The 26,906-nt window shown below is 39.3% G+C and overlaps 1 protein-coding gene across 1 annotated transcript in view; it reads right to left on the bottom strand.

Annotated features, from left to right (window-relative positions):
* SORCS1 (sortilin related VPS10 domain containing receptor 1) overlaps nucleotides 1–26,906 on the bottom strand; it is a 315,565-nt gene that overhangs the window by 159,623 nt on the left and 129,036 nt on the right. The window contains exon 7 of the mRNA XM_026069669.1: nucleotides 17,615–17,714. Coding sequence (XP_025925454.1) covers nucleotides 17,615–17,714 — 100 coding nt within the window. The remainder of the gene's footprint in view (nucleotides 1–17,614; nucleotides 17,715–26,906) is intronic.

Below are 26,906 nucleotides of genomic sequence, written 5' to 3'. Positions count from 1 at the left end.
CATTATCATCCATTAGGAGAGAAAGAAATACTTTTATCAACCTTATTTTGTTGTTTATTTAGAGGATGTRGGCTGCATAGATATTGTGGGAAGGAAAGTATCTGCACATCTATCCAGTGTAACTAGCGATCATACCCACAGCTTTATCTGTAYGCCAAATTCATCCCAGATAATTTTCATGTCCTGCTCAAATCCTGCCCTTAAGGATGATCCTTCCAACCTTATTTCGCTGTAAAGGGGAAAAGTCTATTGCAATATTTGACCTGCATGTCAGATAAACTGTACGCTGCCATTTGGGAATCAGTGCTCTCAATAGCTAAGGAGTTTTTATCTGTCCTGGTCAGATTAAAGGATACTAAATCAAGTCAGTATTTTTCCAAGTCATTGTTCTGAGAAAGAGGAATGGGCCAGAGCTGAAAGAAAGCAAAGGCACATCCCAGCACTTCTTTATTCCCAAGACCCATGCCTTCTTTTTCAAGACAGCTACCCCCTATCAGCTTCCTAAAACATCATGGCCTGGAGTCCCTTAAGCCCTTTTGCACAATAACCCAGAAAATTCCTTCTCTGGTTAAGGGGACAGATGTAAATGGTGGCAAAAGGTCCTGGCCCTCAGAGGGAACAGAATCCTAACCCTAAGAGGGTTACTGATCAGCCTAGATACGGTGACATCAGTGAGTTAACAGCATATACCTGCACTCATGCTAAGGTTAAAATAGAAAAGGGACTTCTTGAGCACCAAGCATTGAGGCTAATACCTCACTGGGACGTGCAAGGCAATTCACGTACTACTTCAGAGTTATTTTTATAGGCTCTCTGAAAAATTAGGAAAACGGCACATACACAGCTAAGCCTGAGCTTAGCCAAGCTTTAATGGAAATATTGGTCTTGGTATAATGCCATGAATCCAAGAGCTGAGCCCAAAGCTCTAGTCTCTGCTACTGCCTGCTAATTCAGCCAATGACACCTCCTGTCACTGCCTGTGAAAGCATGGTGGGAGATTTCTCAGAATAAGCGAATAGTTTCGAGAACTGTTACACACTGGCTTTTCCTAGTTGTCAAAGCATCAGCTTGGTATTGTAGAAAACAATACGGATGTTAAGCCAATACCCAAAGTTAGACTAAGCAGCTAGCGCAGCTTGAAGAAGGTGAAGACACTGCTGCTTCTATAATTAAATATGATTAAAAGCTTCCGGCTAAAATCAAGCCCCCTTTGGACACCAGTAATCTCAGGACAGATGCTACTTTACCCAGTAAGGCCTAGGACATACATTGTTCTATTAATGTTCACTAGAAAAAAGGTCCTTGGGCCTTTCTTATCTCCACCGTTGTCTACAATAGTTCTCTTCAGCTATGAAGAAAACTGTTTTAGCAAGTGAAAAGGCTGAGGTGAGTTCTACCTCTTTCACTTCTCAGGCAAGCCTCAATACTTCGKTTTCTCACCATGATGGTTATAATGAATCACAGTTTTGTTTTGTTTCCCCCCCCCAYCCCATATAAAAAGACTTCATAATTAACTGGTGTTCCTTTGGATTTCTGATATCAAAGCACATAATGGCAGGGAAAATAAACTTCGTCTTTATCATGCAAATGTAGCAGGCTCCTGCTGGCTTCAGATGATAGAAAGTTTGCATTCATCCCTAGGAGCTGCGTTCTAAATCATAATCTTTTACTTACCTCTTCCAATGGCCAAAAAAAAAAAAAAGATAGGGGTTTTAGTTTATCCCTAGGGAAATTTCAAACCCTTCTATAAAATCCTTTTTATTTTTACTTTTATATACTTTTTATTTCGCCCATAATATATGAAATAGTATCTAGAAGGGCTTGACAAATCTGTTCCTGCAGTTAATTCAGTCACCAGTTCAGAAAGTTTTATTTTTCCAGGTTTATTAGACTTGGGGAAAAAAAAAAAATCAATCTTGAGCCTGATTCACATCTAAAACAACCTTCTGGAACTGGCAAAAGCAAACAAGCAGGAGAGCATTAAAAGGGCAGAAGGGCGTAAAAGACTGCAAGCATTTCCAGCGATTGGTAGCCTTGTTCTAGTGGAAATGGCAGAAAAAAGCAGTATTCCTGAATCTGCAAATAGCTGGGAACCTTAAGATAGTAGCATGTGTGAAACCAAAACACACACGCAACTCTTGCCTAAGTGCTGGGACCTTCCTTGGACCAGAGGATAAAGATTTAGCTTCACTGTTGAGAAGGAACCACATGAGATATCAGTGGCTGTCAACAGGCTTGGTTCATTTATATCCCGTCTACTGGATAAAAAAAGGACAGTTTTGAATAACTGTGGAGAGATGTAATGCTTCATCAAATTCCATTAAAGGAAGAATATGGGCCCAAGAAAAGCACTGTCTGTATTTCTAGTTATCTGAGATGTCTCAGTTTTGTAGGTGACCAAAAATAGCAGTCCACTAACTTGCCAAAAAATTAGAAGACTTGAAAAAAACACAGATCACTAGTGGCGAATAAGCAACACAAAAGACCACCTTATACCAAAACCGAAAGCAAAAACAAACCAGAAGTGGCTATATGGCCAGACAAGGAGATGATAGCAGGAATTATCCTGCCTTACACACAACATGGCTATTTTCTCAGCAAGTCAAATTCTCTAGTGTAACAGAGACTTGTGCAAACTGATGCACACTAGTTTTTTTCAGAATTTTTCATCACCATGATTCAGACTTACCAATATCTAGTTTATACCTGACCATTTATAATGTAATCCAATCTTAAAACAGAATTGCATTCTTTGATAAATACCAAAACAACATATATAACTTTTATCCTTAAGAAGCGTTGAGGGTTTGGCAAAATGTTGAACATATAATTTTTAGACAACCTCAGAGATCCCAAACACAAAGCGATGGCAAAAAGCAGACATTTGAACACACTTTTCAAAATCCTAATTTTTCACAAAAACATTTTGATAGATGTCTGACTAGCACTCCAAAGAGAGATTCTCAAAATAGAAAAAAAAAAAACCTTCAAACTCAGTCAGCAGTCTCTCCTACCCTCACAAATTCCAACTGAAAGAAGAAACAGAAGTTGGTGGAAAGACATAATAAGCACCAAAACATGATATAATTTTATAGCAAGTGTTTTTACCAAAACAATGCAGCCTTGCTACTAATAATGCAGTATTAACAGTTTGTTCCTAGCAGTTTGTAATGCAAGAAATGACAAGCCTCGAGGTCCTAGACACTTGACACAAGCACAGCAGCGCAGTTCTCCGCCTTTTTCCCCTCAATGTTCAGAGCACAACAGTTGAGTCCCAGCAAGGCCCACATCACATTTGCCCCGCAATTACTGACAAATCCGTTGCAGAATAATTGGAGCATATTAGCAGGAGGAAGAAAACAAGAGAAGGAAGAAAGCAAGCCATACCATCATGTGAAATATATCTACTATTTCACATGGATTTTTTCTTATATTCCTGATTACAAGTAAAAGAGAGATTTGTTTTTAATTAAAAAGCTTCATGAAAATTATGTTGTTTTCCCCAAAGCATATACATATACTTTGTAATTTACACTCTTGCTATCTTTAGCAAAGTTTCAGTAATAAAGAAAAGGAGACAAAACTCTAGCAAGTTTTACCTGGCAAAGAGCCAAAGCTCCAAATGCAGCAAGCACTATGGGAATAAAAGCAATAAATTTTAATTGGTGCCCAAGGGGAAAGGTCGGTGTCCTTGGCACAATGGGAGCCTTTGGCAGTAACTGACTGAACAGGCCCATGAGAGTTTGCAAATATCAATAACCCACTTGAAATGGTGGCAAAAAGCAAGGTCTGGCATCCTGGCTCTCACGGAAGACTTTTGCTAGTGGAGGTATTAGAGGGGGTGGTGGACCACTTTAACAAGGGACAAAACTTGGAACGTAGCTCTCTGCTCCAAGGTTTGAAGTGCCAGACACGGTTCAAAAGGTGCAGGAGAAAATGTATTTATGCTGTCTCAAGATAAAGTAAATACTGCAGCTTACACTGGGTGTCAGACACATAACGGCCTAGGGCAGCAGATGTATTGTGAACTTTGCCCACGGCTACATTGGTGGACTGAATTCTTCTCTGACTTGAGCTCAAGTCTTCTACTCCTCTGCAGTGGCCTAATGCATCTATTTTCTCAAACAGGCTTTGGATGATTTTTCCTTCTTTCCTTTTGGTTATTTGTAGCGAAAAGTGTTTTTTGTTTTTTTGGTAATACAAATGAAGGGTACAAACTTGCATTTGATGGTAGGCAATTTGGGATTCCATGTCAGGAAGGGTACAAAAAGATCAGATCCAGCCAAAATTCTATGTTCAATTACTATCTTTCCAGCTGATGATTTTCTGATCTTAGCAATACATACACTTGTTCTAATTTATAAACTAGGAGTGACAGTATTTCCCAACCTCTCAAGTACCCATTAACACAAAATCCATATCTGACTGAAGGTCTCCAGAAGTAGACAGAGAAACTGTTGTACTTTCTTCCCTAATAGATGCTATTTGGCTGCCTCTAGTTCACCTCCAAMTGTTCTTTACTTTATGGGAGTCTCACAAGATTACTTTAGGCAGGGCATATGGATATAGTTTGTATTTCTTCCCTAAATGCCAAAAACTAAGCACAGATAGCATATCAAACCTGAAGAACAGCAATCAAATTCATTATTTATCATTAGTAATAGTAGCAAATGGGAGATTAAATTGTGCACCAGCAACTTAAAGAAACAGGTGCTGTCCAAACATGCAGAAAAACTTTGACTTCCAAAGAAGTTAACTTCTAAACAGGATAGAAGAGCCTTGGCTTGATGCAGAAGGATGAGTCACAATTATAAGATACTAAGTTTTCAGGACTGCATAACATTCATAAAACAGCTGTAAACCCATTGTCATGCTTCAAACCTATTATTAAGGAACTATCTCCAGTGGATTGTCTTCAGTAGAAAGCTATGTCCAGAGTAGATAAGGTGCTTAAGGAGTAGAGTTCACAGAAAGTGTTGAACAATACAGCAGTCAGACAAGGAGAGCCCAGAGTGTGCTCATAGTTAAATCCTACCTTCCTCTAGGACATATTCTGGCTGCAAAGACAAAATAATATTCAAACTTCATGAAATTTGCAGTGCAAGGGACCCCTAAAACAGGGAACGGTGATTTCTTATCTGGTCTGCTTAGGACACACCTCCTAATTCTGGAGCAAGATAAGCCATCAGAAATGAGGCAGTTTCTGTTGTTAACTGTAGTTCCACGGAGAATACATGCCACTGCCTTCTGTCCATATCTCTGGTCTGCTTGTACTCAGCTGAATAGCGCCCATGTATCTAAACTGCAAATTTGAAAAAACTTACAATTATTGATGCAAGGTCATAAGCTACTCATCATTCAGCAGAAGAGGGAAAAACCCGAGAAATGCCTGCACACAGGGAGTTTGGGATACAGGGACCAGATTAGTGTTTATTCTCATGTTCCTTTGGGCATATTCCTGAAGATTTTCCTCCCAAGTGACTAAGGAGTGAAGCTTCTTGCTGCATCTAATTGCTCAGTTATCCTAAATTATTTAACCAAAGTACTTATAAAATTCTTCCCTTCTTTTTCCTTTATCATTTTTTGTCTACTGAATTCCTTTCCAGCTCTCGTTATTTCCATTTATTTCACTCCCTCCTTTGATGAAGAAATCAGGTATATGGGATTGGGACCATGAAGGGTTTTTTTTGTGTGTACACAGAGGCATACACAGGCCTAAATACACATSCATAGAGGAGAATTCACAATGTTTTGCTATATTTAAACTGTTCAGGGCAAATTTTTAACAGCCAAAGGCTCAAAGTGATTAAGAATGTATTTTAAATAGCATTATTAAATTCCATGGATTTCAGTGGGATTTATCTTGGTAAATCTTAAAGGCTTTAAAAGTTGAAACATTTCAACACAAAATGATTTTAACTTTTCACCTCAAAAACATTTTTCAGTTAATCTCTTCAGGACAGAAAAGCCTTGGATGACCTGAGCAGAAAAAAAGAGGTTTGAATATGAATAAATGCCTTCAATCAATGTGAAATTTTTCTGTCTCTAGACAGCAAAATCCATTATTCATAATGCTCTATATACAATACAACACTTTGTAAATTTCATTCTTTTTTGTCAAATAACATGTTAATTTAAACTTTTCTTGCCTTTTGACAAATCAGCTCCAGTCTCTTAACTACACTCACAGTTTAAGGAACCGCACCAAAACAGTGTGTTGGCTCACAATCTTATGGGAACAGCTGGCCACTTGCAAAATTTACTAGCAAATATTCTTCCCAAATCCTCACAAGTAGTGAAGATTAAAGAGAATTGGAAAACGTAGACAAAAACACTGTGAAGATAAAAGTATGCTGGCATGAACATTTACCATGGTCTCATTACCCTCCTGTGTCGATGAAAAAACATTTAAGAAACACCGGTCTAGGGCTTGATCCATGGTATCACACGGCAAGGACTCCTCCGATAACTCTTTATGAACCTTATTCGGACTACTCAGTTAACGTCAACCTGATTACACCACCCTCAGCTCTTTGGTCTGTTGGACTGGATGTGATACAACTCTCTAAGATTACCAGCACTTCTGATCAGCTGTAGCAGTGTCCCCTCCAAAGGAAAACTTCACAGGAGAGCATTCTCTGGGTCTGTCCGTATTTGTAGGAGATCCGTACCTGTGTAAAACTCAAGCCAAGGCACACAGAAGAGAAGTACGTGTTCCCAAGCCTTCCCTCCCAATCCTTCTATGCCTTTATTCTCCCAGACGTAGTAGGCATTGTATTCTCCCTGCTTCCCAAGTTTTATGCCATTCCTAAATGTTTTTACTCCTTTTTTGGTACTAATGAGGAAGAGGTGGAGAGGTGGGAATCAGAAGATTTAAGAGAACAATAAGGATTTAGAATAAAGTCGTGTGAAACAATCTGATCACAGTGCCTTATTTGCAGTAAGTTTTCACACCTGTATCTTCTGTTTTGTGTTATCTTGAACTCTTAAGATTTTTTCCTCCTCTGGCTCTGAGAAACTGCTCTCTGACCTTGTAACAAGAGAACTACCCCTTTCACATACTAGAACTAAAAGGAAAAAACTAATTTGCAGTTTTTGCAATCTTTTCCTCACCAGATGTTGAATTATTCCCATTTTCTCCAAGAAGGCTGGTTGTTCCTACAATGACCTCTTCACTCTTGATACGATATACATGAGCCCTCGCTTGTTGGTCTCTGTTTCTCAAGTTACCTGCCTACAAGTCTCAAATTACATATTTTCTTACCAGTCAGACAACTTTCTAATTCATTCCATTAATATTTGCCATCAGTCCCCTACCTCTGTATTCACCAATCAGAAGCTTCTTAACCAAGAATATTTTTCTTTAATTTCTACATGTTTTTCTCCTTGTACTCCAAGTACGGCTAGACAGAAGGCATAATACTCAAGTATCCTGTCATTTAATCATTCAATTCTTCATAATAACACCCCTACACTATACATGGGGTGAGCAAGTGCAACCTGCAGGTGCACGTGCACTAAAGATTTACCCTGTCCGCTAATTAACAGATAGTACAAACAGCTTTACTGCAGGCCTGGCAAGGGCAGGCTGAGTTCAGAGTTCCCATGAGAAATATCCATGAATTTATTATTTTTTAGGTTTTCAGTTCCAAACTTCAACGCATACCAGCCATCGCATGGCTATGCCATAGTACTGTGGTATCTTCTCCTTTAGGTCCAACTTCTGAAGTTGTACAGTAACAAGACATTTTCAGCATTTCACTGCTAAACAAACACGTCCCTACTACAACACAGCACTGAAATGGTATAAAAGTGAGATCTATGTATCTAATGTCTCAAAATCCACAAGGTAAATGAAAACAACTCTGACGTACAGATTTTTAATCCAACTTTATGAGACCCTGAACGCGATGATTTTCAACTGCTTGGGCCTAGTTTTTCATAGGAAAAATATCAATATTATGGCAACCACCTTTTGTTTTAATCAGCATCTCTTACTTACACAAATGGATGGATCGACAGTTTGACAATAAAGTAGCTCTGGACTTTAGTTAGACACATTCTTTCACTACCATCAATCTCAACTGCCCATATCTGGGCTGTAACTAACAATGCATCATTTCTTTGCTCTCTAAGCTCCCGGCGTATATCCTCCCTTGCCAAAGGGGATCTCATTTGTTCCAGATTATTTGGCAAACCTCTGAGGAATAAAAAAGTGATAAGAGAACTGAAGGACATAAAGCAGATTATCTTGCAGAAATTTAACTGTCCAGTTTGTAGAAAACACAGTTTCCCTAGTGAAATAGGTCAGAATGGAAATAACACATTTGAAAACCTCCTTGGTTTGGGTGAATCCTAGATCTAAAACTGAATTCCATGGCTACTTCTTCCCTGTCATCACTTTCAACATTCAGCGTGTGTCCTTGGAGACTTCTGTGATATACAAGGGCATACTGTAGTACTACTTTGAGTGGGAAAATGTCAGAACTGCCACTATTTTTGATAGCTTTACAAGAGCAGCAGTGGAATAAATGGGCTTTGATTTCACTTCATATCCAAGAAGAGATATGGATGCAGAATAATGGCAAGGGCTTTGAGTTTAATGGCTATAGTGAGGGCTGTCATATACTATAGGCATGAATCAGAAAGTTTGGTAGTGAATGCTTCCAGACACGCATCAAAAGTCAGAATATTCCCTTTGAAAGATAGGACTCTGCCTTCACTTTGTTAACATGGATCAAGTTGCTTGTTAAATATTGGTTTCCTATGAGCTCAGTATTAAAGACTAACAATACAGGGCCAGCTCTTCAGCCACTGACACTTTACAAAGCTTCATGGACTCCAGTGAAACTCTACTGATTTGCAGCTGCTTCAGATCACATCCAAAAGGTATGAGCAGCAATTTACTTTTTTAAACTGAGAATAAAAAAATTTGGCTTTATCCTTGTTTTCATAAATGCTTTCAACTTTTATAGTTCCTGCTTTAACAACAATCCATCTCCAATGTTTAAAAAACATTTATCAAAAAGCATGCACACAATTAATTAAGGAAAGGGGGAGAACCTCAAAATCAATCTTCTGAGATGGAAATCAGGTCTATTCTCAGTCTGCAGTAAGCCTCTGGTGCACAGGTAGAAACATTAGTTTTGAATATAAAGACATTCCAAGTAGAAGTGAAATTTGTACCATATGCATTATCAGATGGGTATAAGACTGAGTTTCCACAAAAATATCTTAGTTGGATGAGCTTCATTGAAAATAACAGTATTACGGCAGCTTGTAACCGCAGTAGATTTACTCCATCACCCTTTCTGAACTGCAGAATATGAAAAACTTCTTAATTTGGGAGTGAGACATTTTCTTGCAGGTAGTGACCTGCTACATTTCTATAGTGTTAGTTTGTTAGAAACCAGTTGCACTGTCCCTGCAGTCCACGATCATAATTCTGACCCCAGTAAAAGTTCAGGACTCCAGGTCTCCTTCTGATCAAGAGATAAAATCTTAAGCCAAAACTGTGAATGAAAGAGATTTAGACAGCTGTCCTCRGAGAAAAGATCAAGTGAGGAAGAATCTCAATGTTGGAGAAAACCATTTGAAAGGAATAAATATTCCTATCTACCCCGAACAGTCAATCAGATCAATGGAATGATCATCATCAGTAGAATGATAAAAACAACCAATCCCTCCACTCTGACACCTTCCCTCCAAAATGCTCTCTCTGAAGGAAAGGATGAGGCTATCAAAAATTATTATCCATGGTCATAGCCTCGGAGATATTTGAGTAAATTCAGGGGGCTTCTTCACATATGCTTCTGTTTTATGGGGTTTATTCTACACAGTTTTCATTTGATGCAGCTTCTGTTTCAACCTGCAAAACTCTTTTCAGCACAAGGTGGTTCCTCCCCTTCAAAAGGTAAGAAGAGGCCTTCCTTAAAAACCTCCTTGAAATCTCCTGGGCACTAAGTCATTAAAAAAAAAAAATGTTTACATCCGTGAGACAATGCATTTTAGGTCTCTTACGACTGTCTCTTTGAAGGCTGCACTCATAGCCTGCAGCTAACATGGACCTTTCCTTCCAACTGAAAAGAGGAGAGCAACAGAATAATCAATTTTATCATTGCAAGAGCAGAATGCAAGAGTACTTTGGGCTACTGGCATGACCTATTGACCGCAGACCCTAGGTCTCCCAATGTGCCTAATTTGCTAAGGATGCAATCCCATGACAGCCACAGGATTTGGCTCAGTCTGCAGTGAGGCGTGCTTTGACCTCTGCCAGGCTCCAGCTCAACCTCTCTGAAATAAACTGATAGTCTTCACACTAAGATTTATTAAGGCCTACAAGGAGACCACCACTGGAAAGAACTGGTTTTCCTCGAATGCAGAATCCAGAGCTGCCATCACATCAGACTTCCAAAAGCCTCCATGGTGAGACAGGTCAGAGACAAGATTTTGAGTAGTGATCCCAATCTAATTTCAGCAACTGAGGGTAACAGCTTCTAAAGAAATACTGTTCATCTCTATAGACAATGATGCTTCCCCCAAATCTCAGGGGAGCAGAATTCAGCTGGGTACAGAAGAAGTATAAAGCATGTAGGTTGGGGTTTAATCCTTTACACAACTGTGCAGTTTACATTCCAAAATCAGAACTTCTCTAAAGCAAATGAACTTCTCTAAAGCAAATGAACCCCTCTAATACCACAGGAAACAAATTAGCACTGAAACGTTCCCATACAAGTTAACACGGGTTAATTTTGCCCTGTCTTGACTGAAAGATAAAAACATTTACCTTTTTTTTTTTTCCTTTTCATGCTAGAAAGAAGGCTGGGCCCCCATTCCTTTCATTTCAAACTCATTAATAGAAATGAATTTGAAGTAGTTAGGGATCTAGCCAGCATCGAAACCCATGCAATTATATTTACAATAAATACCCGTTATCTTGGAGTTCCATACACAGCAGGACAGCGCTTAACATGCTGTGATAAAGGTGCTAGTCGCAACCACTAAATATGAAAAAAGAGGAAGGCATCTATAATCTATTCATCTTTAGAGAGAGAAAAAAGAGGACACTGTACTTGAGCAGCAATTAAAATCCAAACAGTTGGAGGAATAAAGGGAAAATTCAAGGCAGGCCTGCAGAAAGAAACGGGGAGAAAAAAACAAAAAAAAACTTAACAAAAATTCAGACCAATAGGAAATAAAATCTGATGAGATGCACCTGTCCTATTAATAGCATAAAAGTGGCTGGCATATACTGTCACCCAGCATTTTATTAACTAACTGGAAATACACAGATACAAGGGGTTCTGAAACTACAAAGGAAGGGGCTGCAGAAATTGGCTCTTTGCAAAGAACACAGTGTGCTGTGTACAAGGATACCGTGTCTAAATTAGCCAGCAGGGGTTTTTGAGTCAAAGAAAAACTCTAGCTAACCAATTGTAAAGTCCCCACCATCACCCAACCACCTACTTTTCATTTCCATAGGTCTACAATTTTTCCATGCAATGCTAAAGAAGAACCTATCTGAAAGGATTTTATAAAGATGTAAAACTTTAGCGTGTGCAAGTTTGCATGAAACTGAATGCCAAAATATTGCAAAAGAAGGGATTTTCAAGATCTCAGCCGGGATTTCTTTTTTATTTTACTTTTTTAACCTATCTCTGCCTTATTCCCAAGCACTCTTTCTTCAGGTGGACACCTTTAAATCAATTTACTTCCCCTCACAAAAGACTGTATGCATCTATCAAACAACCAGTGCTGACACACATAAGCCCAGGGATCTATTGCACATCAGGGATTTTCTCTTGTGGAGACCGGTTGACAAAAATTCAAACAGGCTCTATGTCTTTGGAAAGATTCATGTGCTAAGGTGTTTTTTACCCCTAGTCTGTATCATCAGTCATACAGCCCGATAGTACAATAACTCAGTGAGATGAGAGAACACTAATAAACAGGTCTTCCACATCTCTTATTATCAGGGTTTATACATGGCTATAATACTATATTACCATTTTCTGTAATTTCCTGAAGAAAAGCTGTAATTCAGAACAGTACCAAGCAACAGCAATAGATCAGCAGTTTAAACTGTTAATAATGGCTTTCTCATCTTTATTTCCAGAATACCTTTTTGTAATACAACATTACTTGCAATGTCTGGGTAACGGATTTAGTTTTGCTGAGTAAAGAGACAAGAATTGGAATATGGAAGCTTTTAGAAGAAAATTGGCATTCATAGACAGTAGGAAGCTCTGCAAATCCTGTATATTTATACTTTTTTTTCTAGAAAGAGCAAATAAATTGTAGCAAATAATTTATTCAACGCATGTTGCTGTTAATGCTTTTCCAGAAAGTGAAAATCATTAGAAATTCATGAACAAATCTATTAATTATTTGAATAAATCCAATTACATGCATTCTACAGTTCATTGTTCCAACTGCACTGCTTTGCAAGGAACAGACAAGATTACGTACACGATATACTTGGTTTCCTCATTGGAAGAAGCCAGTCTTGACTGAAGCAAAGCTCAGCTGTTACCTTCTGTTTCCATGGGACTATTACTAAAAGTTAAGCATGTGCTAAAAGGATTTATTTTTTTATTAAGGCGGCGGCTGCAAGTGCTTACTGTTAATATATGCCAACTCCATTACTGAAACACTGTTGTAACAAGGTCTCTTGTCCAATAACTTTAAGATAAAAACACGCCATTTCTTTTCCACTATTGGAGAAGCCTTTGTTTCTCCACTAAGGAAAACCTTGTGGAACAGAGAACATTGAAGGCTGAGGGTGCAGCCAGAGAAAAATCACTTACCATGTATAACAAATATTTAGGGAAAATGCTGTTAGCATTTGCTCAGTATTAACAGCAGCAGTGCATAAACCCTTCTCACACAGAGTGCAAGGTTTATAAAATTCATAGATTCTAGAGAAGTAGAGACTTACAAGGAAAAAAAAAACAACCAGTGCCTGCAGCTCCCAACCTGGCCCACAAGATGCTACTTTTAGAATAACCAGGACTTCTCACAGCATTATCAGGATTTTAGAGGGTGGGGGGAAAAAAAGAAAAAAAGGCAGGCTCTCGAGATCCATGTTAAAATGTTCTTGGTGGCAGAATTTGTAAATATTTTTCCCTTCTGCTTTCCATTCCACAGCATATATGATAAAGACCCCGAGTTTCTAATATTTTTGCTTTCTCTGGGAAAGAATTTTTTAATGTGGAAATATCACACATCTCTATACTCTTCCCCATGCTCTCTTAACCATAGGGGACAAGCTGTATGCTTAAACAAATATTGGAAGAACAGCCTGATGCTATACTGAAACACACAGCATAAGCAGGACATCCAAATGTTCTCCTTGCTGGCCTAATTTTGCTCCTGCTGAAATAAGTTTTGGAAAATTCAATCTTAGACCTTTACTAAGGTCGTCTCATGCCAGGTGCTGCAGCTTTCCTCTGGCGCAGTCCCATACTGACTGGAGGCCAACTTTAGCGAAGTCTAGTGCCAGAACAGGCAGTTCCACCCTTCCACCTGAAAGATTTTGCCTTTTGTCCGTTTGTTTTTTTGAGTTGGAAAGGGATTAGTTTGCAGGCAGATTAGTCCCTGATCCAGCTCACCAGATGGCTACCCAAGCAATAGCAGCAGTACGAGGGAGGGAAGAAGAAGAAGGTGCAGCCAGAGGTGGGGAAGGATTTTCAGAGCCAGCCTGCACCTAAGTTGGCTTATTTGCAAAACCCACAGCTTCCACTTCGGTTTCTCTGCGCCACAATAGCTACGGGTTCATACAGATTCCGCCCGGCTAAAACCCATCTCTAAGACAACAATAGCGTTTCGCTAGAGAACAGTATTATTATTCTCTGACAAACATCAGGCATGATTATATAGTAAACCCTCCGCACTGTAATTTCTGTGCCACAAGATGAATCTTTCAGACCTCAAATCTGAAGGACATTTGAGTGATCTGTTAATTTCATTCTTTTGCTTCTAGTGAAAAGCTTCATATCTTCTTTGTGCGCCAGCTGCAGTCTCCACCATCTCTCCACTTACACTCATCATACTATCARTTCTGTTTTCTACCTTGTTTGGCAACCAAATCCAAGCAATACTATAACTCTTAATTGGAAGATGAGGATGGTCCAGAAGCATTTTATTTCTCCAGTAATTTTCAGGCTGACATCAGGCTTCGGAATAAAAAGCTTTGGTTCGCTTTGGCATTATACTTTCAGTTTCTCAGGGTCTCTGCTGTAACTTCTCTTTACTATGAATATGTGATTGTGATTTGGCCTGAGAAATACTTCCTGCCCTGAACACAGTGGGGAGGGTGACGGTACAAGATTGCCATGGTTCTCCAGACCCTCATCCCAGCTCTTGCCCTCCCTACACGCACATAACAAAACAGGAGATCTGGATACTCAAGGGGTGGGGTTTGGGGTAAAGATTATCTTATAAAAGGCAGAATATCCAGCAACTGTAACACRAGATAAATGGCCCCGGTATTGTGACATGCACAGCAATATAGTTCCCTTCACCAGAGAAACAGAACCTTTATATTGAAAAGAACCGCATGCGGTCACTCTATTATCATATTCCCTTCCAGAGCATGGCAAATTGGACGTCATGAAATAAAGACATCTCCAAATTCCCTAGCCATTTGTGCAAATCCTACCCTGAGATTGCATGACAGAAGCTGCTACAGGCAGATGCAGCCATGGAGGGAAAAGCACTATATGGCCTTGAACTGTATAAATGTCCTGTTATTCCACATTCCTTTTTTTTCCTCAAAGATACTGCTTAAATTTCAAAGGACACCTGAGCTGTAAGAATTTAGTTAAATGCGTCCTTTCTCTATGTATAAAATACATATTTTGGCACAAAAATAAATAAATCATGACAGGAAGCAATGGTGGCCAAATATACTGCAATGTCAACTTTATTGATTTTCTGACCATTGCAGAGACCTTTACTGTCCTGTTTTGAAATCAGATTTTCAAAAGGYGATGGAAATCCTCATATCCGGAACTAAGTTTTCCTTTTGCGTACATTTATCAATAAAATCTCTATATTAAGTAGCTGAGGTCACTTCTTTGCTTTCTTAATCCTTTTATCAGAGAAGTCATCCATAACCCTTTTCTAAAACCCTGTATTCAGTTTCAGTCTATTGAACTTTTGTGGGTTTTGACCCTTCAGAGGTAACTTAAGTTTGCAAAAATGCAAGCAGCAATAAATTAGGTCTAGAAACTTTGTTGGAAAGGATGTGATTTGAATTGTAGGCATAGGAAATTATCAGTTACCCTTTGAGACTATTGTTAATGGTTAGAAGTTACAACAGCAGAGCCAGGTGGGGTTTCTTCTTGTGTTTTTTTTCTTTGGCAGGGGAAGGAAGGGGGAAGGTTGTTTTTAAGTTAAAAAGGTTGTTACTTTGGGAAAAGGGAGCTATAGTTAACAAGAATTACATCCCACTATAACAAGTGAAGTAGTAGAGAGATGCTTCGTAAATACATAAGATAGAAAACARAGAGAGAGATTTAGCTTTCTTAATGCTCAAAAGTGAAAAAGGGGGTTATCTTCATTAACTAAATAAGGTGTGCTACAAGGAGGATATGATAGCTAGAAACAACTCTTTGAGGAAAAACTCCAGAAAATTGTTTAACTTGTCTCTCATTTTTCTATTTCTGTGACCCTGTGACTTGCTCTAATACCATCAAGTGACTAGTGAGAAACAAATGCAGCAAAACAGCAAGCTGCTAACTGGGGACCAATATAGCCTGACTTTTATCAGGAGACTTGAGCACTTTATTTTTTTATTTTTATTTAACAATCAAGACTTCATTCACCTCTCCACGCCTCAGCCTTTTTCCAGGCTTGCATAATCATAGCAATTTAGGTAGGTATGAGGAACCAGTCAGCTGGCATTAAAACAGTGGCAGCCAATTTCTTCTTTTTCTGATGCTCTTCCAGCAAAAACCAAATTCGTCAAAATAGGGAAGCACTGTAATACCATAGCTACAAAMCATTAAATTATAATATGACTAAGAGAGCATTTGATACATGTCTCATTAGGACCATATGAAGCAGCTGCCTGTTGTTGCAAGGAAGTGGAATAAATGATGCCAAAAGTCACTCTGGTTTTACATTCCAGTGTTTGCAAAATATCAGAAGGAAAAAAGTCCTTGAACATCACCAAAAGGTTGGCTGGCTATGAACACATTGTTTGCAGACTCAGGGAGGAATCAGTTGCATCCTGCCACGTGTCTAAACCTCAGCTGGTGGTATTGACTCCTTTTAAAGACAACTGGGAAAAAAGCAGGTGACTTTAAGACATGATTTGTCTCATCTTAAGGTCAACTTCTTAATAGGTCTAATGATTCATGCCTAGAAGTGCTCGTTTCTTTTGTTAAGAGTTAAACATGAATTACAACAGAATAAAGATAAGCATTGTCCTCTCTGGTTAGAACAGGTCCTTCTTCCTTTCACAGTCTATCTTAAAGAATACTTAAGTACTTCAGTGTAATGAAAACAGCATCAATAGTAACCCCATCCAGATATACAGTTTCCTTTGGAGGTCAGTCTTCACTAGCATTTTCTATTGATGCCATCCAGTTCTGCCTGGACCACTCAAACATCTATCCCCTGCGACAGAAAGCAGAGAGAGAGGCCACTAACCTAGCCAGATTCACATGCCCCCAGTAGAGGAAAGGGCTGAACTTGGGCCTTCCACACGCTGAGTGGGCACTGTAATCTCCCAACTAATGAGTCAAGAGGAGGAGGAGGAGGAGGTCAACACTACTTTATTTAATCTTGCTTTGATTTTTTCATTCCTTTTTTTTTGGGGGGGGGGGGGACCAACATATTGGAAAATCTGAAATGAAATCATCAGTAATTTCTGGATGATTTAAACTACTTTTTAGTGTCCACATCAAAACATCAGTAGTAATAATTGCCTACCACTAAACAAGACAGTTAAATCCTTTCTTAATTGAGCATGTGAGTCTTTAAACAAGATCACTTTTACAAGCATGTCCATGTGTAAYAATATAAGTCTTTATCATCATCAAGAACTGTGCTTCAACTCTTATTACATACCTCCACATTACAAAAATATAGTCRAAATATATGTGAAAGAAGGCATCAACTACCTTTTAGGAACATGTCAGCACTCTAAATTCTTGGTAAACTGTTACTCAGCAGTGTGCTCTCATGATTAAAACCTTCTGGGCTTTGGAAGGCATTTTGTTAAATCCTGTTCAGTTCATTATTGAGAACACTTAAAAGACAAATAATGTCACATACAATCTGGCTGCTGTAGATGCATTTCTATTAATGAGTCTCTCTTCCTTTCAAACAGCAAAATCATCACCAGCCAAAAGGTAAGCAAATGATCAGATGCATGATACCTATTATGCCTATCATTTCATGGCCATCTTTTGCTAACATATATCCTCAAAAGTAGACTTATGGGTGGTGCAAACCAGCTTATATTTTGGTGAAGTGACACATTTCTTGAAGAAGAGAAATTTTCTCACTCTCTTAAATAGCAACAGATATTGAAGAAATGGACAGAAATGACCAGGACAGAAGTCCAATCATAAAGTCAAAACAAGTCAGCTACGTTATCACTTACCTTACGTTTGTTTGTCGGACAAACATACAAGTAGCTCAAAATAGTCTTCAGGCCAACTTTATCATTCAGTTTYTCATATGTTGTCCCATAATCTGTTGACCTATAATTCAAAGAGAGATTTCATAAGTACAAACACTTAATCACAAAAGCACAAGTCACTTTGCTGCTCTTCAATGTAAGTCAAGTTTTACATAGCAGAATGGCTCTCTGGAGCTTTTTGAATGATTCATGTGGTATATAATGATACTTAATTATATACACACAGTGTCATGTGAGTGCTTATCGTTTGCATTTAAATTAGATTAGGAAAAATTAAACCAGCATCTTCCCAAAGCACTTTAAAATRAACATGTACAATAAGAAATGTTAAATTCTGCATGTAGGAGATGATTATAACGATTGTCATAAATATAAAATAGCAGACAGCAAGGGGCTAAAGTTATCATTTCATTGTATACTCCAAGCTTAGACTAAATTTTTGTAAAGATATCAAGTCTTTTCTCAGCATATCCCATTGTAACTGCTTCAGCTGAATCCATTTTTCTGTGAAAAACATGGATGTCCTTGTGAAAACCTAACTACATGAGCATTACAATTTATATGGCTTTGTCACATGGACCAGCAGACTGCAYGGACAAATATGGTTTTGTCTTGCTTGAACACCACCATTCAGTAGAGAAAATACATTTCTGATATCAGCATTACCTGTAGAGACACTGACTACATGTCTTCAGGAGTAACAAAAAAAGAGAACAAACAAGACTGTATAAAGTTCCCATAACATCTATTCTAACACTTGACTGGAATTGAGATCAATTATCAGCAGAGGTTTTCTCATTAAACAGCTCGTTTGCCTGAATTATGTACCAATAACTAGGGGATTTAGATAATAGCACAACTGGTATCCATACATTCCAGAAAAATGACATCTATCTGGGCAAAAGAAACATTTGGAAGCATAACATATACTTCCAGATAATAAAACTCTACCTTGCCATTAAAATGTACAAACAGGTCAATAAGGAACTTTCCTTGTGAGCAGTAGTACAAATTTTCCTTCTGCTAATCACTGCAAAGCTTACTCATTCCAAAGCTATCCATAGGTAGCCATAATTTCCAGGTTCTGTCCTTCTACCTAGGAAACGACTGCCAAATCCACAGAGGCATTTAGGGCACTGAACATATACCAAAATTCCCTTTTTTTTGAATTAGGATTTTGGATCAGGTTCCACACCTACAGACGACTACATTCACGTCATAGCTTCCGCGATTTCAGATCTTGCAGTCAGCACATGAACAAACAACAACAAAGCTTATTTTTTCACCCCTTAAAATGGATTACATCAAAATGTCATTTTGGATTAAAGTTGAGTCATTCTATTCAGGAACTTTATCAAACCAAATGCAGGTGCCTGTCCTGGTTGTATAATTGCTGGCCTACAGATCCAGACRCCGGCTTTTTCCTTCCCCTCTCCAACAAACACATGCCTGTGTGTATATGACCTTTGTTGGTTAGAACATGAATACCAAATTCTTACTTACTCATTGATCTTTCCCTTTATAAGGTCATCTCTCTCGGAAGCACACAAACTAACTGAGCTATTTCCTCAGTAGACTGAGAAGAAGGATACTGTTACAGTTATTTCTATATTCAACGTTTCAGAGATGTTCCAGTGTTTAGGTGACGGGAGCCACACAGAGGGAGCTGAACATAGCCTTACCGAGGACTGCTAGTTCGCTTTGGTTACCCTGGCCACCTCACCCCACTGCCTTCTCATAGTCAAGACTTGTATACACGTTTAGATTAGTATTTCTCTTACATTATGCATCAAAAAAAAATCCTTTAAGAAATTTAAGTCAACAAAGAAATGTAAAGAGTGTAAGGACTGAATCTGACCCATGGAGTTAGGAAAAAATATATTAATGAAGTAATGCAGCTTCTCTCTAACCATTGATACCGATTTCAAAATAGGAGCCTTCCAAAGGGGGTAAGAGTGATGAAAGTTTGACTTAAATTCTGTTATGAAGTTGTTAAAGAAAAGAACCCAGCACCCTCATCACAGCCAAGCAGATGTTGCAAGCATACTGCAAATAATAATCTTAGTCAGAACTGCCAGCTACTTTTTACTTTAAATCTCTAGACAATTATTTTGCATTCACGGCTTTATTTACAGGTAATGTTATCTACAGATGGAAATGTGTGCTTCTGTCAACATCCATAAAAGCAACAGAAAGACTGGAAAGTTTGGAAAAACACGCAGATGAACAAATAAGCAAGTGATCAAAAGGAGCTACTGTTTGATCTTACTCTCATCACTGTGTTCTAAAGTACGAATAACCAGTCCTTTTACCTGCCCAGCTACAAGCTGCTGCTTCTCTCGCACCACTCTATAATTACCCTTAGTTTTAATAGGGGAATAAACGTTATACAACAGCAGATGGGAACACAGAAGTACTTTAACACAAGGAAATGGTTATAGATATACACAAGCACAGAGCAGTGGAAGGAAAGGATCATGTCAGATGAAATACTGAGTATACCTGAAGCCACCACTGGGATATAACCCAGGGGGTATCTCACCAACCTGGGTTCATYGTATTCCTATCACATATAAACAGGCATCGGTTGGCAGGCTAGCTAATGAGCTCTTCATTTTTTTCTTATTAAATGGGTATATAAAGCASCATGAGACTCCTATCTCCTGAAAACTTTACCAGCCCTTTGGTGATCCAGGAAGCCACCCTAACCTGGAAGTGTTTTAAAAGACACGTGAACCTCAGCAGGGTGCAGGTGGTAACGACAGCGTCGGATCACCAAATTCAAACCCAGTTATCGAAAGGGGAACAGATACATGCCAACCCACAACTCCCACTCCGCGTGCGGCAGGCCGCTTCTCTGAAGCTCTGCAGAGAGCTCAGTTTTGGTGTGTCTGTACAAAATGCTTAGAGCAAGCAGCTATCCGGCTAAATCACCTGAAAGGACTAAACCCAGGACCTACAGAGCTGAAAACACAGACGTGAAACTCTGTGGCTTCTGAACCTTCTGCTGAAATGCCGCAGCTACTGAAACAACCATACGTAACCGAAAGAACAGTAAGTCTGTTTTATTAGGTCCTGGGTAGGCAYACACGTTGCGACGGTTTCTCAGACTGGTGTTTGGGGGTGGGTTTTTTTTGTTTTGTTTTTGAACATGTTTAAACAAACTCGTTTAAATTTGTTCCGTTTCAGCTTCAAAATCTTTAGGCTGATTTGTTTTGATTTGACTGGGAACAGTCACAGGCTAAATCCAAATAAGCCCACTTAAGTATGAAATAAAGGTCCACAGAGAGATCCGAGATCTGTGCCAGTCTAACTAAACATTCGAATTAAAAAAAAAAAGTATGTGTTAGCACATTGTGGGTGTTACTGAAATGCAGCTGATAAACGGTTAAAGTGTAATATTCACAAAGAGAGTATTTTGCCTCAATACTGATTTCACACCTGTTCCACCATCTTAGTTGTAATTACTTCCATTAAATCAATCCCAAATTTTACCAGTAACTGTTCGGAATCAAATCCCCTACTTTGTGTGTAAATCATACTGTTTTCTGCTAACGCCCAAGATAAACATCTTAATTATTACCAGTTCATTTGACAGTATTAAAAAAGCCAAAATTGTGGGAGTGAAACTAAACTTTCCTGTGTAATAAATTAAAACAAAACTAGACTAAAAACATCTAGAATAACTTATATTTTGCAAACTGTCGGCAAGAACGTTGACATTTAAATAGCTTCATTATTATTCATTCACAAGGCTTTTCCCTCTCCTACCGTCAGGGTAAATGACATTTCTATTACTGTATTATAATAAACTTCTGCACATTTTAAATAAAGTCACTGAATTCCATTAGTCCACCTACTGTCATGAATATATCTCAATCCATTCCTACCAATATTTCAAAACTATAATAGGCAGTCTGAATCAACCAGCAACATGAACCCTATGGAAATGATCTTTCCTTAAAAACTGCAGATTGAAATCCAGAGGACTGTCAGTTTGAATGTAYAGATTAAATAAATTTTCTAGCAAGTTGCTTCTTACTCTCTTTTCTTACAAATTAAGGTTGTCTGTACTTATTTTACCTAAGCTGATGAAGACAAAAAAAAATAAAAATAAAATCAAACAATGCTTAAGGTTGGTCAAAGTTTGGTGGGGTTTTTTTTGTTGTTGTTTGTTTTTTTGCAAGAAGATCTTTCTGGAACACTCCCACGAGAAAAAAAACAAACATTATRTCTAGACTTTAAGCTATGCAATATCATCTCTTTTGCCTGTGAGAATGCAGCCTTCTCCTCATAAAAGGCATATGTTAACACACAAAATTCCTTGTTATAACTCATATTATTAAAAAGCAATAACTTTAATTGACACCGATTACGCTTTTTTGTTCTTTTGCTACCAGTTATGCCTAGTTTTCATACACTGACATGACTTTTTTTTTTTTTTTTCCTAACGTGAAAAGACTGTCTTTCATATCATGTCCTCATTCTCCTTCCACAGTTTGAAGAGCTGCTCTACSTGCTCTCCACGCGGCAGTCAACCCCGGGAAGCAGGACCAGAAGCACCTGCAACRTGGTTAGGGAGCAGCGGAGCAGGGCCACCCGGCAGGATCAGGAKTGGGGCAAACAGAGGGGCTCTTGCTTGCTTCTCCTGCACATGAATTCACCCCCAGCAAGAGTCAAATATTTTGAGCAAGAATCAGCAACGATTATTTGACCGTCTGTTCTAACGTCCTGCATAACTAGGTTTGCCATGTGGCAAATCTCACTGGCCAGCTGAGCACAAGATTTGCCAGTCACCATCACATTAATTTCTACGCGAGCAGATTTTTGGGTYGTTTGCAGAAGGCAGAACCATGGTGTGCCAGGCTGCACTTGCAAAAGGCTTTCACACTGAGTAAAATTTTGAATAAAAGAATAATTAAGATATTAAAAAAAATGATCTTTCATGTCTTAACATGAAAAATACTGGAGCTGGTAATTCAGGAGCACATTTATATTCCTATGTCTGACATTTCAAATATGTTTGTAAACTCTACTCTAAAAGTCTTGACACTTGCATTCTTTCTTTCTGGGGATCTCTCCAGGCTGAGGTGCTATTCCCACATCACTTAAATTGAAACTCTTTCCTTTGTGGTTTTATAGCCAACAACTAAAGTTTCCCATTGATTTTTGTCATTCCACCATGTTTCACAAAAGCTAATAATATCAAAGTCTTCTTCCGCAGCTAACCAGTTAAGTTCAGATATTTTCCTATTAAGCCTTTCACAAGCCATTGACAGATGTCACTTTTTCCCTTGGTGCCTGTTTTAACTCCTTCATGTGCAACCCTGGTATTTTTCCAGAAGGTAATGCCTGATCTCAGTTTAGAATAGAGCTGATCCCACCCCAACTTTTACCTCTGTAGAGAGTTACTCTTGTTTTACAAAGAATTACCTTGTCTCACCTGAATACCTCTTGCCACTGGCTGACCTTCTCACTAACTCTTTAAGTACTTCCCAGGGGCCCTGCCTGTTCCCAACGGGGAGACTGAGACATGTTGAGGGAAGTTGTGGTTCCACTTTGAAGAGGATCTGTAAGAGCGGATGTAAACCCTGAGAGAGCTGTGTCCTTGGACACCGCTTCCATGCAGCAAGCAGCCCGTGCCCCCATTTGTACATGTTTCTTCCCTGGTGTTGCTCTCTGAGCAGCTGCTGTTCCCCACCGCCGCACAGGTCCAGCTTAGCAGGGTAGAAACTTTGGGAAATTTTCCCTGCGGGCTTTTTAAGACAGAAGGCAGGCTTTTTATTTAAGACCTCTGTATCCCACTGAGCAGCCAGGTGCTCTCAGCACAGAAGCGGTTCTTGTCCTGGCCATACTGCCCCTGCCRAAGGCCTTTCTCCAGCAGGGACCAGCCCTACGGTGCCTTCATGCCTTCCTGGCCTCCTCTTCCTCACTCAACTAATGAATCTTGGCCAGGTTTTAGCTGTAGCTCATTTTAAGCTGTGACTTGAAGCTGGTTGCGAGCATTTCTTTTGCCTTCAGAAGAGTTTGGTTCAAGGGGGCAGTTTTATCACGTGGCCTGACAGCAGCAAGAGCCCAAACAGTTAGTTAGCGCTTCTTTAAACGTCTGTAATAGCACTGATCCTGTCACCACACTAAAACATTTCAAATTAAGCCTGACAGGTTGAAATGAACTTTTAAAGACATCTCCCRGGTAAAATAAAAAAATAAAAAAAAAAGGGATTTCAAAAACTCAAGGGACCCACATGGCGCTCTCGCTATGTGAACACATTTCATGATTTTTTTCCTCATGAGGCCCTCAGCAGGCTGGRAAGCACTACTATTCCCACTTTATAGATGGGGGAACCTGCGGAGGAAAGTAACTTCTTCATTGCAAGGAAGTCTGTGACAGGGCAAAATGCAAGTCCCCTCAGGCTCCAGGGACCTCCCACCCCGTCCTGACAGCATAAATTTTCTGGGTTTTCGCATGTATAAACATGCATTGAGGAGCCTTAATATAAACACCAAAATGAAGAAACACAAAGTTAAATATAGTTTAAATCCACATTTTAAAACAGATTTAAGCCTCCATTTTGAAAATGTCTTGCTTTGAGTTGTGACTGCAGTTTTTACTAGAAATAAAGTTACAAATTTTTGTATGACTTTACTGAAATGCATTTTTTCCCCCCCTTATGGAAAGAGTTTTCTCATCACAAAATAAAGTTTCCCACTTACAGAAATTGCTTGAAAGGCTTTTTGCCAGAGGGAAAAAATTTAAAAGCAATAATAGAAAACTCTAAAAATCAACATTTCTCTGCATAATAAGTTAAATTAATTCAATTTTCTTCTCCTTTTTAATCAACTTTTATTTGGAGTAATCTAAATGAGCAGAAATATACACTGTCAAATTCCTTGCAATTTTTGGCTTAATATATTTCACTTGATTATTGCTATAAATAATTTAAAGATGTGACAAGCAGGAAAAGAATCTCATGTTTTATTATCTAATACAGAATTTATATATTAGATTGGATACTTATTCAAAATTTTACCTATAACAGCAAGAAAGGCAAGGGAGGAGGGGGAAGGGCGACAAAGAGGGCAAGGGGGTGTTATCTGCAAGTGACCCATTGAGTTATTTCCCCTGAAAATAATGGTTCAGGAAAGATGATTCAGGTTAATTTACCCTCACTGCTATTTCAGCTGGGAGTTAGTACTCAGATTAGCAACCCAAGTGGAGAATCTCTCTCTCTCTTTCTCAACAGGGTAGCTGTTTCTCATGACTGTATGACGTCTGAGGTAATGACCATCTATCCCTTTGGTAAAGGGCCTGCCAGAATCTGTAGCCACATGGCTAAATCTGTATCTGCCCAAGCAAGCTCTAGTCATGGATCATAGTTTCACAGCAGCCCACGCTCCTGTTGTCGTCTCAGCTGTGCAGAGCTGAGCACACGGGTGGGTTCCACCTGGAATGCTCTACACTGTCCTTATTATGAAGCAAAGCTTGTTCCCTCTGTGAATTGCTAAAAGCTAATTTCACATCTATTCTGCTTAAGCACAATGTTCTTTGGTGGAGACCARCCACACCCATATTGTCTATGATAAGCAACCCTCAGAGCAAACTAATCCACGTGGCTCACCTGACTGCCTCTTGGAGACACCTAGTAAATTCACTTGAAATGAAAGCCTCAGAAAGCCAGTTTGTGGTGTATATCATCTTGGCAAAGAGTAAAGTGGAGGAAAGCCAAAGTGGCAATGTGGATATATCTACCAGCCTCAGGTCTAGTGAAACATGTATCCTGTTGTACAATGTCTCTTCAGATCCTCACATGTCAGTGAACTAGCCACRGGGCAGCATAACTCATTTCAAAACTGTGTTTAACAATCCAGAGGCATCTTGTGCTTGCAAGCTGGGGCTTAAAGGGCTTTTTTTTTTTTTTTTTGGCTTTTTTTTCCCCCCCTCTCTCCCTTTTCAAATACCAGATTCTGTTGCCACTTTTTAAACAGAAGTAACAGTCCATTGTGTTGTGGAGATCAGCTTTTTTTCCTTCAGGCTTCAGAGAAATTGCAGCACAAAYGTTGGATTTCCAAAACAAAGAGCAAAATCAGATTCTTTAGTGGACAAAATGTCAAATTTGGATTAGATGGGAGTGAGTCACATTTTTTCACTTTGATTGCTTCTCTAATTTCACATGTCATCTGTCCTATCTCATTTGACCAATGATCCCCCTTTCACTGTACTGTACAATGATTTCTCCTGCCTTCAGGCTAAGGACAGAAGACACTGGCRCTTCATAAAATCCATACTCAGATGCTCCAATCTTCCTCTGCCTGCTGATCAGGAGTCAGATCCTGATCACTCCACCATATAAATCCAGACTATTTCCTATGGAGTTGCACCACTGTAAAACTGGAACCAGACAGGCAGCTTCAACAATCAACTCTCCCTGGCCTGGAAGCAGCTGCTTCCAAGAAATCAGAAGAATCTTTGCTGTCAGAATGCAAGACATGAAGATTTTTCTTTCAAGTGTACAATTTCCAACTTTTTGTACAAGAAATTACACACAGAGCCTTAATTGCAATAGCCTGAAGAAGATTTCTAGGCATTACTTGCAGAAACTGATTGTAAATCTAGGAATTGCTGTGGACCACAGCTACATTCAGGAGCCCCTTTCAAACAGCGCTGTGCTAAAAAGCCACTGCAGGGTTAGCTCTGGGAAAGGAGATGGGATGCCTAGGACAAAGGACTACACTGGTGGCAAAATAACTCTGGATTTACTGCCTTTTTGCCTGGCTACCAGTCCCCTAGAAAGTCAGACTGGTGCCACYCCTAGAGGCAAGGTGAGGCAGCTGTGGGAGGAACTGTAGTTTTCACCTCCGCGGCGCAAGCAGCAGCTGCGCCGCTGACTCTCCAGGGCTCTCCCTCAAATCTCCATCCCAGCTTCTCCTCTCCATGTGGCATGAAAGACCCATCYGCAGCCCCTCACTGATGGAAGCAGCAAAAGCCAAGAAGAGGGGAGGGGAGCTAGAAGTCATAATCACTTTAATTAGTCTAACTCAATGCCTAGTGCAAGCACCCAAAGTGAGAAAGAGAGAGAGTCATCGCAGGGAGACCTTAMCTTGACCCTCTCCAGTAAAGGACTCAGGGATAGTATTGGTTGTGCTCTGGCTGAAACACTGGTGCAGTYTCTCCTGTTTTTCTACGAGCCATTTCATTTGGATGCAAGTGGAGAGGATCAGTAACTCTGTTTTATCATAGGCCAGATGACTGATT

The sequence above is a fragment of the Apteryx rowi genome, unplaced genomic scaffold, assembly GCF_003343035.1.
Source record: "Apteryx rowi isolate R43461 unplaced genomic scaffold, aptRow1 scaffold_3, whole genome shotgun sequence".
Classification (NCBI taxonomy): Eukaryota; Metazoa; Chordata; class Aves; order Apterygiformes; family Apterygidae; genus Apteryx; species Apteryx rowi.
The sequence above is the reverse complement of the archived record's forward strand: the minus strand, read 5'-3'. Positions and strand labels throughout refer to the sequence as shown.